The sequence below is a fragment of the Barbus barbus genome (assembly GCF_936440315.1).
Source record: "Barbus barbus genome assembly, chromosome: 43".
Taxonomy (NCBI): Eukaryota; Metazoa; Chordata; class Actinopteri; order Cypriniformes; family Cyprinidae; genus Barbus; species Barbus barbus.
The window spans coordinates 8668142-8683080 of record NC_136721.1 but is presented as its reverse complement, the minus strand read 5'-3'; the positions used below and the strand labels follow the sequence as shown (position 1 = coordinate 8683080).

The following is a 14939-nucleotide window of genomic DNA, read 5'->3' as shown; positions in this document are numbered from 1 at the left end:
TTCAGTTTTACAGCGTTGACTAATTAAACTTCTAAAGATGTCTTCAGGGAGCAATAGCCCACTCTAAGAGTGGGCAGTAAAATGGCTGTGTTAATCTTCTCAATAAAAGTTAGATTAGGGGGTTGGGCCTTAGACCAATGTTTATATATTTATTTATTTTTCTTTTTGCACTGTTATTACTTCACTTCCTAGACTTGTATATTAGCTAGCATCATCGTTTCAGTAAACTTTCACAGAAACTTTTTCTTTGGCTCAAATTAAATCAGGTTTTATACTACATACTGTACAAACATATATTTACCTCTATAGCTCAATTGCAGAATTTTAGGAGTCACAATCGGGGTCAAGAAGTCTTGAGACTATTAATGAAATAGTTTTGTTATTATTATATTTAAGGAATTTTTGTAATTTAAGTTTGTTTTTTGTTAATTATATAATCCACATATGCGGTCTTGTGTCTATTCAGGAACTACTGCTCTCTATCTGTTCCTGGGCATGCATCCCGATTTGACCAGTAACTACCCCAGCAAGGAGACCTTTGAAGAAATCCAGTTCTTCAACGGCCGAAACTACCACAAAGGCATTGACTGGTAAGTGGTGATATTGTAAAAGAAAATGTCTCCTTCATATGTTACCAACTTCATGAGTTGCAGTCTCTTTGAAATCATGACTGATTTCGAGACCCCATAAAATAAAATAAAACGTGTTTGACATGTACTCCATATATATTAGTTTTGAGGTTGTCTGTATGCTAGTGTACACCTAAAACATTTAGCAGATTGAAAATCCATTCATACCAAGGACAATAACTATAAAGTTTTTAATAATTGTTGTAATTTTGTGAGAATAGTGAAATCCACAACACAACTAAATTGGTAACGTGACACAGAAACAATATCACTGCTATCAGTTTCAGAACATTTTCCTCCAGCTGATGAACTATAAAAACATCAGCATTTAAAGTGGCAGACAACAAAATTGTGGCATGTTCATATAATGCACAGAAAGTTGTTGTGCATTGATGTAGAAGCTATAATAGTTACCGTTACAGTTATTGTTCTTGGTGTTAACAGGCCTTGACTTAAAATTACTGATTTAAAATCATCTTTCACTCATGCAATGTGTCTAAAACTGCTCTCTAGAATGAGAATGTCCTTTCCCCCTAAAACAACCCATTTATGATGCGTCCTACTTCCTGTTTTATAGGGAGTACATGGGCAAGAAAACCGCATGATTTCATGGGTTCTTTACAGTCGATAGATCTTGTGAAGTACTGTGATTTGTGAAAATCTGGTATGCTTTGATGTTAAGAGTATTAAGAGACATGGAAGCTAATGTTCCCATGAGCGGAAGGCATTATGGGTCATTTCAAAACACAGCACTGCCTTCACCACCAGCTCTTTCTTTCCATCTTTCAGTAGTCTGAAATGTGGCTAATAGAAAGCAGGTGTCTGATGTACATCCTCAACCGTCTCTCTCTCCCTGCCTTTCTTTTTCTCTTTAATCAGTTTGTGGAAAAAATGTCGGAGGTTGATGGTTCATGTGGCGGTTCGTTCGCAAAAACAAGTGCTGGATACGATGCTGATTATAAAGAGAGAGGTGCATTTCACCAAACAGAGATAAACAATGGTGCAACAATAGTTAAACGTTTTTTTACAGGTGTTGACACATGTCCACCATCTGGTTTCTCTCAAAAGTGTGGACCAAATTTAATGAAATGCTAATTGTTTGGCTTATTTTAATGCTAGGTACATGGAGTATTTCCCTCTACCCTCCAACACTAGCTCAGATTTCTACTTTGAGAAAAGTGCCAACTACTTCGACTCCGAGGTCGCAGCCCGGCGAGCAGCTGCTCTTCTGCCCAAAGCCAAAATCATCACCATTCTTATCAACCCGGCCGACAGAGCCTATTCCTGGTATCAGGTCAGTATCTAACTGTTCATGTGTCATCCAGTCACATCCAGGGTCACTCAAGGCCATAATGCCTGCTCTGGACAGAAGATTAGATCAGCAAATGGGAAAAATATGTAATTCGGAAGGAATTGTATACAGCATTGCTCTGATGGGGCCCATATTTTATACTTTTGCATGTGGCGTTTTAATTTTCCCAAAAGCCTGCTTATGTTAGTCAAGGTAAGTAGTTTTTGCAACAACAAGTTTTTGCTGTTTTTTTTTTCAAGAGAGCATGGAAAGTTATGTTTTCCATGATATAACATTTCAACTTCAACAGTGCTCTGAAAAAGTATGGCCCATGAAAATGAATGTCCTTTTTTAAATGTGGACATTTTGATACTGTAACTATATTTGGATGGTATGGATGGAAGAAGATTGAGATACACCCATATATTTAGCATCTTTTACAAATTGTGTAATGGTTGGCTACAAGAATTAATTCCCATTCCTTCATGCAGAATTTCATTACTTCTGTGAATTTGGAGTGATTTGTAGCATGTGTGGCCGACTTCAGCTCCCTCATAGCATTTCAGTTAAATTGACATATTGATTTTGACTTCTAAAACTCAATTTCTTTTTTCTGAAATATTACTTTGTGGGTATGTTTGCATGTGTGTTTTTTTTGTTTTTGTTTTTTTTACAGATGGCTTCATGTTCATCTCAAGCATTCTTTGATATAATTTGGAATTCATAATAGCAGTTATGGTGGCAATATACTGCCTTTTATCTATTATCATCTGTAAAATGTATTATCTGCATGTTCTAATACAGAAAAACAAAATACATGGCCTCTGCATGTCCTTAAAAAGGCTTAAAATGTCATCATTTGAGGCCATGTCTTAAATATCTTGGTACGAACATATATTAAGTATGTACCATATTAATCATGATTATCAAGTTTGTGATTTAAATATGAGCACTGCATGTTTCAAATGAAAAACACAGCACCTATTGTGCATTCTGTGGGTTCACAGGTTCATGCTATGAAGACCGTACATAATAATGAAAGTTTACATATATAAATAAAGTTTACTTAATGGTTTTCGTATTGTAGAGGTTTGTATTTTATCTTTATATTAGTCCTAATGCATTTTAGTTTTTTTTTATATTTAATAAAAAAACATGTGCATAAAATCTTTTTTCCTGGTGGTTATTGGTATGTTGGTTACACAATTATGTGGCATTTAATATAACAAACTCTTCTTATCGCTGCTTACCCCATCACAGGAAAACTCTACCCTGAAATAAAACGCACTTCATGGGGTTTCATTACTTTTCACAGCACTGTATTTTATCATGAAATTGTAAATATTAATTGTCTTAATTGGCTGTTTTCCAGCACCAAAGGGCTCATGATGATCCTGTGGCTCAGAAATACACATTCCATGATGTCATCACTGCTGGGCGGGACTCGCCCATCAAATTGAGGGTCCTGCAGAGCCGTTGTCTAGTGCCCGGACTTTACGCCACACACTTACAGCGCTGGCTCACACACTATCACCCCAGTCAGGTATTGAGCTGAGTTCATGCATGTCCATAGATGCGCTGTGCAATTGAGGAGGTTTCTATTATTTATATTAACCCGTTTGTTTCCGTTCAGACCCTGGTCCTGGATGGACAGATGCTGAGGACAGAACCAGCTTCAGTGATGGACAAAATCCAGAAGTTTCTAGGCCTGACAAACATGCTCAACTACCACAAGATCCTTGCGTAAGAAGCTTGTCCCCAAAAGTTTCTCGTTTGTCTTTTTATGATTGACAATTAAAAGTCAGTAATATACAATACATTATTGAGCACCTGGAGTGTTTGGTTTAGAGCTGCTTTGAAGTGTTTCACAGTAGACTTCTCGTCATGATGGATCCCCTTAGTCTGACAGAGAATTGTTCATTTTCTGCCTTCTCTACCACCTCATGTAAACTCTTTCACTTTAGTCAATCCCTTCCACTTGTCTCTCTTTCTCTCTCTATCTGTCCTCTGTCTCATGCTGTACCACATAATCTCATAAGCAGTAACATCTGTCAGCCACATCTCCCACTGGACAATGAAGATGGTTTGTCCTGTGGCAGCCTCTCAGGAGGCCTTGCTGTGCACCATCTGTTTGTTATGTTCCCGTTTGATTAAGCTGATGTTGAAGCATTGCCCTGTTTTTGCTGCCTATCCTTCATTTTGTCCCTTCCTTCCTGCTGCAGGTTCGATCCGAAGAAGGGCTTCTGGTGCCAGCTACTAGATGGAGGGAAGACCAAATGCCTGGGGAAGAGTAAAGGGAGGAGATATCCTGACATGGACGCTGATGTGAGATTATGATTCTGGTTCATATTCCGGTTTCAGTTAAAAACATTCCTGTCTTTTGGGGGTTATTTGGCATTACAATGAGTGTTGGAAGACAAAGGGGAAAAGGAAGCTTGTTCAAACATTTTTGTTATATTTGACTCAAATCCCTTCAGTTTTCATAACCTCAGTAGCAAAAACTACATGAAATCAATACACTACCGTTCAAAATGCTGGTCTTTTTTTTTTCTTTTTTTTTTGAAAGAGGTTTCTAATGCTCATCATTACTTCTATTTATTTGATCAAAATACAATAAAACATGCATGCGTGGCCGTAATGGAGATAATGAAAGTGTCTGAAGACTGTTATGAAAATGAATGTTAAAAATAAAAATTAATGCATGATTAGAACATTGTTAGATTGATTATGGTGCTGCAATGTTATTAAAAAAGAAGCATCTAAAAAAAGAATAGCTGCCTGAGGTGAAGCTGACTTTATGCCAGTAAACTGAAACCTGTTCAATGACACTTCCTATGATATTAATCAGATAACTTAGATACGTAACATTACACTGCCATGAACTACTGCTGTGATGTGCTTTCAGCAACGCTCTGAAACACGGGTAAGGACAGAATTTACTATAGGTTTCCCATTCTATAAATTTCTCATTATAATGCTTATGTCTTTAATGTGTATGGCAGATTTGTGCTATATTTTCTTCATTTTATAGGATCAGTATTTTTTAAAAAGCAATATGAATACATCTAAAAGCAATATGACAGTCTCAAATAACTAATTATCGGGCATTGCATTTGAGCATAAAACTAAAGACTAAATGCAGCCCATTCAGCATGTTAATATCCCAACGCATCCTATATTAGATTAATCAGATATGCATGTAGCTAACCCAGACATCACTACGTGACTTCAAAGACAAGCTTCTCTCTCTTCTCACGTCTATACTTTGAACTGCATGCTGTTGCAAGCTAAACAATCAGAGCTCAGGGTGCCGCCCAAAGTGCTGCTATAACCAATCAGACTTTTTTTAGCCTATTTTTGCCAAAAACGTGTTACTTCAGGGTCATTCAGACTGGTGTATTTTCTACAAGGGCACAGCTTCAGTCAGATCTTTTAACAGACTATGATAAAGAGAGGCTAAGTCGGATGCTGAGGACCTTGATGTTACCTTGAGGCTTCTTGGCAGACACATCAAAGTTAATGAGGTGTGAAAGAACAGGCTGATGTGTCGTGGCTTTGCAGTCGCAGTAGCAGCACTCCTGAGAAGAAAGAGCTGTACAAAGAGCACGACATTGTCATTTAACACACACATTCACAGCAGTGGCTTAAGGTTCATGACCTTTTCTAGGCCAGAGGTGTTTGGTCTGATATCCAGTCAAAAATATTTAGCTGTTTAACATGAGTATATAAGCCAGGATGGTGGTGATGATGATGTTTTAATGAATGAAAATGTAATGCTTTAGAAAATTAGTATTTCATGTCATTGCCTAGTGGTTAGCTCGCATGCTTTGATGTGCATTTCCTTTCCACTCTATAGTTTTCCTGTCAATAAGGGACAGAAGGTCAAACATAATTATAGAAAATTAGAGGTCGACCGATTGATTTGGCATTTTTAAATGAATCTGCATTGGCCGATTGTGCTGCAAATTAGGCCGATTAATATACAGGCGCGTCTGCAAGCAACACGTGATGCTGCCTCGTGCGGCACGCAGATTGCCATTCCACTGGCACAACGGATAACCCTGTGATGTCCCCCTCTGCCTGCTAACTTGAAGAGAGAACTACCTGGTAGGGCTGTGCGATTAATCGAAATCGAATCGCAATCATGATTTGAGATGTTGCGATTTGCTAATCGCAAAGCCTGTGATGTGGACGCGATATTATTCTGATCCAGAGCATATGCACGACTGCCAGCCTTGAGTGACAGTTTTACTAACCAACAGAGTGAGCGCACCTCCGTTCTCCCCGATCAGCACTGCTCTGCGTATATGCCCACCATTTAAAAAGGGTCAGATCGAAAGTTAGGCAAATTAAAACTGAAGAAATCCTGCATGTTCGCTAATTCAGAAGACCGCACACACAGCCCGTGTCTCTGAATGCTTCTCATACTCGCTCTGCTCTGCCCCACGCTGTGCGTCTCACGGACGAGCCGCACACACGCAGCTTGTCTCGTAATGCTCTTTTATATTCACGGTCTCGCGTCCGGTTCTGCTCCGTAAGTCTCTCACGAGCGCATCTGGCAATATGGACGAGGCCTGACGCGCGCAGATCGCGCCTGGCTCCGCGTTTGAAACGAATGTAAATCAAGTCTTTTCACTTGGATGAAATGAAACATTCAGCGCATTTTCCACTTGTTCTTAAAATCCCAAATACTTAATGAATAAATCAGCCCGTGTAACATGTAATACTTTAATAACTGACTAAAGAAATACAGTTCTTTTATAAAAAATAAACAAATCTTTCCTGTGAAATTCAGTAATTCTGTGAAGTACAGGTGTATCTCAATAAATTAGAATGGCGTGGAAAAGTTCATTTATTTCAGTAATTCAACTGAAATGGTGAAACTCGTGTATTAAATGAATTCAATGCACACAGACTGAAGTAGTTTAAGTCTTTGGTTCTTTTAATGCATGATTTAAGCTCACATTTAACAAAAACCCAACAATTCATCTCAACTAATTAGAGTACTTCATAAGACCAATAAAAAAAAAAATGTTTTTTTATTGGTCTCAATACTTGGTAGAGGCTCCTTTTGCTTTAATTACTGCCTCAATTCGGCGTGGCATGGAGGTGATCAGTTTGTGGCACTGCTGAGGTGGTATGGAAGCCCGGGTTGCTTTGATAGCGGCCTTCAGGTCATCTGCATTGTTGGATCTGGTGTCTCTCATATTCCTCTTGACAATACCCCATAGATTTTCTATGGGGTTCAGGTCAGGCAATGAATCTAAAATATATGAAAGTTTCACTTTTTGAAATAACTTACAAGAAAAAAAATAACTTTTTGAGATGCACCTGTACATAATAAATAATATTTTGGCATTCAATTACATCGCGAATACGGAAACATTTGATTTTGTCGAATGAGAGACCCAACGTTGGTTTCAGATTTGTTTTGGCTTGTCGTTTATAGCTAGCTTCTTATATTTTTAATTCTTGTTCTTTTCTAAATACTGTGTTTTGAAAGAATTTGCTGTGGAGTGAGGGGAACTAAAATAGCCTAGCTATGTTTACAGTGTTTATTATAATGTTTGTGAACATTTCGCATCGACATTAGGCCTATTTCTGAATGAAATAATCAAATGTGACTTATACGTGACCTCTCTCTCTCTCTCTCTCTCTCTCTCTCTCTCTCTCTCTCTCTCTCAATCTCTCACAAAACGCAAAAACATATCGGCCCAAAAATCGCCCATTAGCTGCCCTGATTTGTAAATATCGGCCAGAGGAAAAAGCCATATCGGTCAACCTCTATAGAAAATGCACTTTAATTGAAATAATCTTTCAATACAAATTGTGTTTTAAAAATCAATTTTAAGTGAGCATCATATAATAGTTAAATCACTTTGGATAAAAGGGTCTGCTAAATGTAAAAGTCTAATCTAAATGGAAAAATTGGGAAATTAAGTAACTCCATAATAATGCCACCAATAGCTTGAACATGACTTTACATGTTGTGCGTTACATATTTGCAGAAAAACTGACACCATCCTCTTCCTCCACAGTCCCGGACCTTCCTGAGAGAGTATTACCATGAGCACAACATTGAGCTCTCCAAGCTACTGTACAAAATGGGCCAGCCGCTGCCTAGCTGGCTTAGGGAGGAGTTGCTCCACAGCAGGTAACCTGAAGAAGGGGGTGGGGACACACTGGTCAGACTCGGACACCCCTCCTTCTGCTCTTGAGGGGACTCGCCCTCTTGTCCACCCCTGTATGCCGCCGGCCACAGTGGTTGGTCAAGTCTCCTCCAGCGGCTTTGTGGACATTCAGTTCGGAGAACTGAGCTTCTAGAGGACAAGACAGAGAGGTAGAGAAAGATGCCCTTAGGTGCACTAGTGGCTCTGTTCCGTTTTGGAGAACAGTGATGTGCCCAGGACATAGCCCTGGGGTACACCCGCTACAATCCTTGGCTTGAACATGGGATCACAACGGGAGGCTTCCAAAAGACATTCTAATTGTGTCTGGTTTGTTGAAGTACCAGGAAGACATAATGTCAGAACAAATGGACATGCAATATGGGAGAGGAGGGCACATATTTCTTTTGAGCTGTAGGACATACTCAAGTCTGCAACAGATTAATAAGTGCCAGGGTGGTACCTTAAAGTCAGACTTTCTTTGTTTTCTTGGTTAAATATTATTTTAACACTCATGTTCCACAACACAAGGCTATTCGCCTTGTAGTTTCATTCTTCTGTTTTAAACCGTTTTTATTTCATAGGATATTAAGCCCATTCATTACAGCTGCACCCTCCGGGCTTAAAATGTGACATTTAAAGGTGAAATTTCATTACAATGTATTTATGGCTATTAGTTGCGAATCCACATGACAGCTTAATAATGCGTGATAAATTGTGGTACTAAAACACAGATAAGCTACATCCATAATCAATGTGACTGTAAATATGAACCTGTAAAAATGCTGGGTATGTTTTTGGCCCGTTATACGTGCAGTAACTGCCTTAATGCAACTTTATCAAGCCAATTACGGTTAAATTCACTAAAGTATAGAAGCTGATGTGTTTTGACAGGCCTCAAGGGTCTTATCTTTTTAATCTTAATTCGAATGATGAATGTCGAGAACTGGACCCATGTGTTATTTTGGCATTATATCACAAATCTCACTGGAGCGTTAAGTAATGGTATTTCAGTTTTAATAGTGATCCATAAAACCTGTCCGCCAATAATCCTTTTATCACCCTTTTATCTTGTTTTAATGAATGTTTTACCCTTTTTCAGTTTTTATGTGATTTGTTTAGCATATCACAACATCTAATCACTTTTCATTCAGGGTTGTCATCAGAATGTGTCCAGGAATGTATTGCCTCTGCCAAGAGACCATTTTAAAAGGCCATTTTATATGACTTGTGTTCTGTGGGAACTGTTGACTGCTACTGAACCGTATGAATTACACCCATGAATGTAAGCAAGGATGCTATATAATAGACACGATGCCTTTTCAGTGGCAGGCATGGCGATCCACGGAAAGCTCCACAAAGCCCCTTAACCCAGTCACTGGGGCTGAATTAAACCACTGCGCTAATGCATTTCATTTCTCTTGCTGCTGAAATGAGTAGTCATGAAACGAACCCAAATCTCATTTTATGTATAACAAAATCAGTTGGATTTAATTTTGTTCCCTTCTGTTTTTCATTCGTCTTTGAAAGGTTTTTGTGCACTTTCTTCCGTACTTCCATGCACAATTACATCGGACTCACTTCACGCAGCATATATCAGTCTCTAACAGCTGTGTGCCTCTACAGTTATTTGGCGTTTCGATTCAAGTGCATCCTTAGGTCAAGCATTTTCATAATAACACTAGTGAGTTCTGGAAAAACAAGGTACCAAATAGTGCAAATTGAACCATATTTGATGATTAATCACCCCTGATATTCCCTGCTTTAGGATGGACACTTGGGAAGGGGTTTGGCAATATTGCAGATGGACAACTGACAGTATCTCAAGATCGTTTATTTTCTATAATACAGATTTTATTTGTAAAAATTGTACAACCCTTAATTTTCTTCATTGACCTCAGAGTGTGATGCTTGAGAAGCACAATGTTTGTGTTGTTGACCAAGGAGTGGAAAAGCGTACAATGCATATCTTGTGTGCAAGGATATCACTTCCCACACAGGTTTTGCACCAGTCCACAGGAAGACTTTTGGGTCCACAGAGCATTTTGTATTACCAGAAACTTTTACAGTTAGTTTTACTTGGTTTTGGTTCAAATGTAAGTAGTTTACAATTGTGTGCGGTACAGAACCATGCACCTTACATGCTGCTCTCGGATTCGTCATAATCAGACGCATAACCTTATTATTATTGATATTATCATTTAGTATTCCTGCTCCCAAACCGACAACTGACATCTAATAATGCAATATTGTGTTTCCTGGTAAAATGGGAAGTTTTGCACCAAGCACAAAATTGTTTAAATAAAATGTGTCGCAGTGTACAGAGCCCATTTATTTTGAGTGAATGGAACAGAGAGATATTATAAAATATGAATGAACTAGTTAAGTCCCCATGACTTTCACACTGCCAATATTGTGCTTTCAGTATCATAATGTAGGGTATGAATAGAATAAAATAACTGTAAGGAAATAATCATCTGGACTGTACAATCAAACCTACCGTTGTTAATATTTTTTATTGTTGGTAGCCAATATTTTTGTGATTAATTTGCAAATAAAGAAACCACTGTCTTTTTAGTTCTTTGTCTTTATTAAGTACACATTTATTATTTCAGTGGGTAAATAATACACACACGTTTGTGTTGTATACACATGACATTTAATATATGAAAAAAATGTGTTTGACTTTAATTTATGGTTTAGACATTGCAATGCAAAAAAACTCTTTATATAATAATACTAGTTAAATATAAATATTGTGATTATCATCACTTTTCATAAGCTTTACATTTATGCATTTAGCAGACGCTTTTATCCAAAGCGACTTACATTGCATTCAAATGACAGTTTTTACATTTGATCAGCTCTTCAGAAGCTCTTCAGGTTATGTTTTTAATGTTTATGGTGATGCATGAAATTGCTATTATTATTTCACATAGACATATATTTATTTTACATTAAATAATAGCTTTTGTTAAAGAGGAGACTACTTTTTAAAGTGACAATGCATGAACATAATTTAATTTTAGACTTAAGTGCATATCAAATAATTACAGCAACAATTAAATATCTCTTTGAAATGGAACAATTATATATTCTACACAAATTCTGTGGCTTTGGACACCGTTATATAGATGTAATTTATCAAGCACAGAAAATTCTTAAAAGAGGCATCTTTCATTCCATACGGATTAGCAACCTCACAGCTGATCCTTGATCCATGAAACATTGGAGTGTCACTGGTTGGTTTGATATTTATAACGAACATAAACTACAGCTGCATCTCAATCTGTCAGCGGCAGGGCATTTGTGAGCATGGCTTGCATCCACATCACACACTCATCAAAGCAGAGTGCATATTGGCCAGAGCCATACACTCCATCATTCTGACACGGTCAATGAGCTGCTACATTAACCACAGACTGTTCATTTACATTTGGAAGGCTGAACATTTAGTATAGCCACAGTATTTGTGGGTTGTTTTAGTAGGTGAACATGCAAATAGGTGCATACACTGTCCTAAAAGACATTTGTCATTTTAATGAAGTCTCTTGTTATTGACGTATAGGCAATACAGAATAATGTCATAAGATAACTTTCAGTTATTAGATATATATGGGGTACAATCTTGATCTGAGGATCGTGTTTCAAAAACCGCATAATATATATGATATGGAAAAAAGAAATCGAAAAACAAAATCTGTCTTGCTACTGGCAAACAGTATTTCTATTACCCTTTAAGAAAATCACATGAAAATTATTAACAAACAACGTAAATTTTACACACAAATGTAGGCTACTATACAAATACATGTATATAGTATAAATGCAATAGCAGTAACTCATATACTATACTATAGATTGAAATATTTTGTTCTTATTGCATGTTTTTAAATTATTGGTATTCATTACAGCTGTAATAAAGTCATGTTTTTATCTGCGGGTTTTTAAGAATTTGTCATAGTACAAAATGACAGATATTCACCGGACAAATCAAAGATAAAAGCAGTAAATAGGATAAGAGTGATTTAATGACTTAAGTAATCACTCTTGAAGAAATGAAAGTATATAGAAAAACATTGTACATATTAATACAGAGGTTATGTTTTAAAGGTTTTCGCCACTAGAGGTCGCATTTTCAAAACAATAACAAAGGCGAAGTTTGATGATGAAGGAAGATGTTCACGGATGAGGTAAAGAATTCATTTTTTATTACCTGTGTTATTCAAACAGCGAATAAATTATACAGAGAATGCAAGCAAAGAACATTATGACTGACTTCAGTCTAGCGCGAGTTTAAGCACTCAAAAAAAAAACCTTATAATCAGTAAAGCTGTCTATATACGGTTTTACGAATGAAAATTTAATTGATCGGCGACAATAACCAGGGAGGGACGAGTCTTTTTTTATTTTTTTATTGCAAATCAAAACTTTACAATACTTGAGAATGAACATGGGACATAAGGGCAACACAAATCAGCATGATATATCGTCACAAAAATAAAAAATAATAATTACAGATACCTTACAGCACAGCAGATTCAAGAATGTTACATGTTTTAGAAGCCTTTGAATTCAAAGCTTTGGACACATTCTTAAAAGAAGTAAAAAGAGATTTTACATCAGATGAAAACATTCGAAAGTTAGGTTTACATTGAATGCTTCTGGCTTTATGAAGGTGAAATTTACCCAGAAGACAAAGCAATAATACAGTATGTTCAAGATTGCTGTCTTTAGAATGAAAATCTGACAGGAAAATGATAGATTCTGTAATTTCGATCATTGTGTTACAGCACGGTAACTTCTGATATTTTCATTGTTCCAAATAATACAAGAGTGCAGGGAGAAATTATGTTTAAAAGCAATCTTCCAGGATTCTAGGGCTTGTTTATGAAGATTTGAGAGTTTAGTAGGTAATTTACTACACTTAAAGTTACAGGACAATAAAAATTGAAGGCCACCACAACATTTGCAGATTAGGTCAGGGATCCAAAACCAGGGTAACTCATCATTAGATAAACCATTCTTAATCCAGTTCATTTTGAAAGTCTGGATAATGGTTTTAAACACGGTATGACCACCCTCCTTATAATTTCTAATCATAGATTTCTTTTGAACACATTCTGTCTTATTTTTCCAAATAAAGCAGAATGGCAGAGTTAATAGATTTGATAGTTTTTTGATCAACATAAAGGGAAAAAACTAAGCGTGATATGCCCTCAGCTTTAGTCAGCAGGACTCTCCCATAAATAGTCAAGTCTCTCTGCAGCCAGCAACATAATTTGTGTTTAATATTATCTAGCCTTGGCTGAAAATTGCGATGGAGACGGTCTGAATCTGATCTGCAGATATCAACCCGTAGATATTTTACATGACATTTAACTTTAATACCATCAACAGAATTTTTTATTTGAATCATATACATATAAAATTTCACTTTTGTTGGAATTTACTACTAAACCTGAAGCTTTCGATAAAAGATTAAATTCATTTAAAGCAGCAGAAACTTGCGAATCATTTTTAAGAAAAAGACAAGTATCGTCAGCTAACTGACTTATGATCAATCTATTCCCTCCAATATTTATTGCTTCAATATTGGAGTATAATTAATCTAATATTGTTAGAGATATGTCTACCTTTTAGAAATCCAGATTGAGTGTTAGAAATTATGTTTGTTAAGCCATGTTTGATCTTTTCAGCATATACAGAAGCCAATATTTTATAATCAGAGTTCAAAAGGGTGATTGGGCGCCAATTATCCAAAAGACTGGAACTTATTAGGTTTAGGAATAAGACAAATGAGACCTTGTTTCATTGATTCTGCCAATTCACCATTGTTTAAACACTCAACAAGGGCTTCATAAAGAAGAAACTTAATCCCAAAAGAAATTCAAATGGTAAGCCATCCGGTCCTGGAGATTTATTGTTTGGCATTCTTTTACTGCATTAAACAGATCCTCTATACTAAAGGGTTCCTCGCAAAGTTCTCTATTCTGGTCATTCATTTTAGGAATCACAGAAAAACAAGCATGAAGCATTAAGATCAAAAGAAGAGGTGTATAGATTTTGATAAAAATTAAAAACATGAGAAGAGATCGCAGAGGGGTCATTAGATAATGTATCATTAATATATAGAGAGGAGATAGTCTTATTACTTCCACGTTTTTCTCTGTTAACCCATTTTGCTCTTGATCTAATGAAGGCGCCCCTTGCTTTCTCTAAAAATAAATCATCCTGCTTTGTAAAGTACAAAGAGATTCCTTGTCATCCTCTCCCGGGTTAGGATTCTTTCCAATCTCACTCATCTTTCTAATTAACTTCTTTTTAAAAGACACTATTTTTTCCAACTTTTATAGAGAATTTTCTACATTCGTATTTAAAAAGTTCCCGTTTTGAAATTCTCCGCGATTTCTTTTTTGCAGATAAGTAAAAAAGAACAATTTAACTTCCAATAACCAGGGGTTACTTTTCTTCTCTGCTTAAATTTTGTATCAGAAAAATTCATATCAACTGCTGCATGATCTGTTAGAGGTGAGGGTGAAATTTCTGCTGATGTTAAATATGAAATTAAAGAATCTGATATTAGCCACAGGTCGATACGAGATTTTTGAGCAAAATCAGATTTAAACCAAGTGTACATGTGGCTATCGGGGTGTAAATATCTATGTGCAGCCGTTGACATAACTTTCCTATTAGGGGTTAACGCTATTAGACACAGTTCTAGGCGGAAATCTATCGACTACAAAATCTGGTGCCTCATTGAAATCACCACCAATTAATATAAAGGCAGAGGGATATTTGAGTTTCAAATGACTTACTTAGGATTATACCATCAAGAAGAATTGTTGAGCC

The 14939-nt window shown here is 36.6% G+C and overlaps 1 protein-coding gene across 3 annotated transcripts in view; it reads left to right on the top strand.

Moving 5' to 3' along the window:
- The window catches only part of LOC306861943 (bifunctional heparan sulfate N-deacetylase/N-sulfotransferase 1-like), an 83494-nt gene extending 72829 nt beyond the window's left edge, over window positions 1–10665 (top strand). For all 3 annotated transcript variants that reach the window (XM_079404451.1, XM_079404450.1, XM_079404452.1), the window contains 6 exons: window positions 467–590; window positions 1749–1923; window positions 3293–3463; window positions 3554–3663; window positions 4143–4245; window positions 7959–10665. In XM_079404451.1, coding sequence (XP_079260577.1) covers window positions 467–590; window positions 1749–1923; window positions 3293–3463; window positions 3554–3663; window positions 4143–4245; window positions 7959–8078 — 803 coding nt within the window. In that variant the 3' untranslated portion in view covers window positions 8079–10665. The remainder of the gene's footprint in view (window positions 1–466; window positions 591–1748; window positions 1924–3292; window positions 3464–3553; window positions 3664–4142; window positions 4246–7958) is intronic.
- Window positions 10666–14939: the final 4274 nt, after the last annotated feature.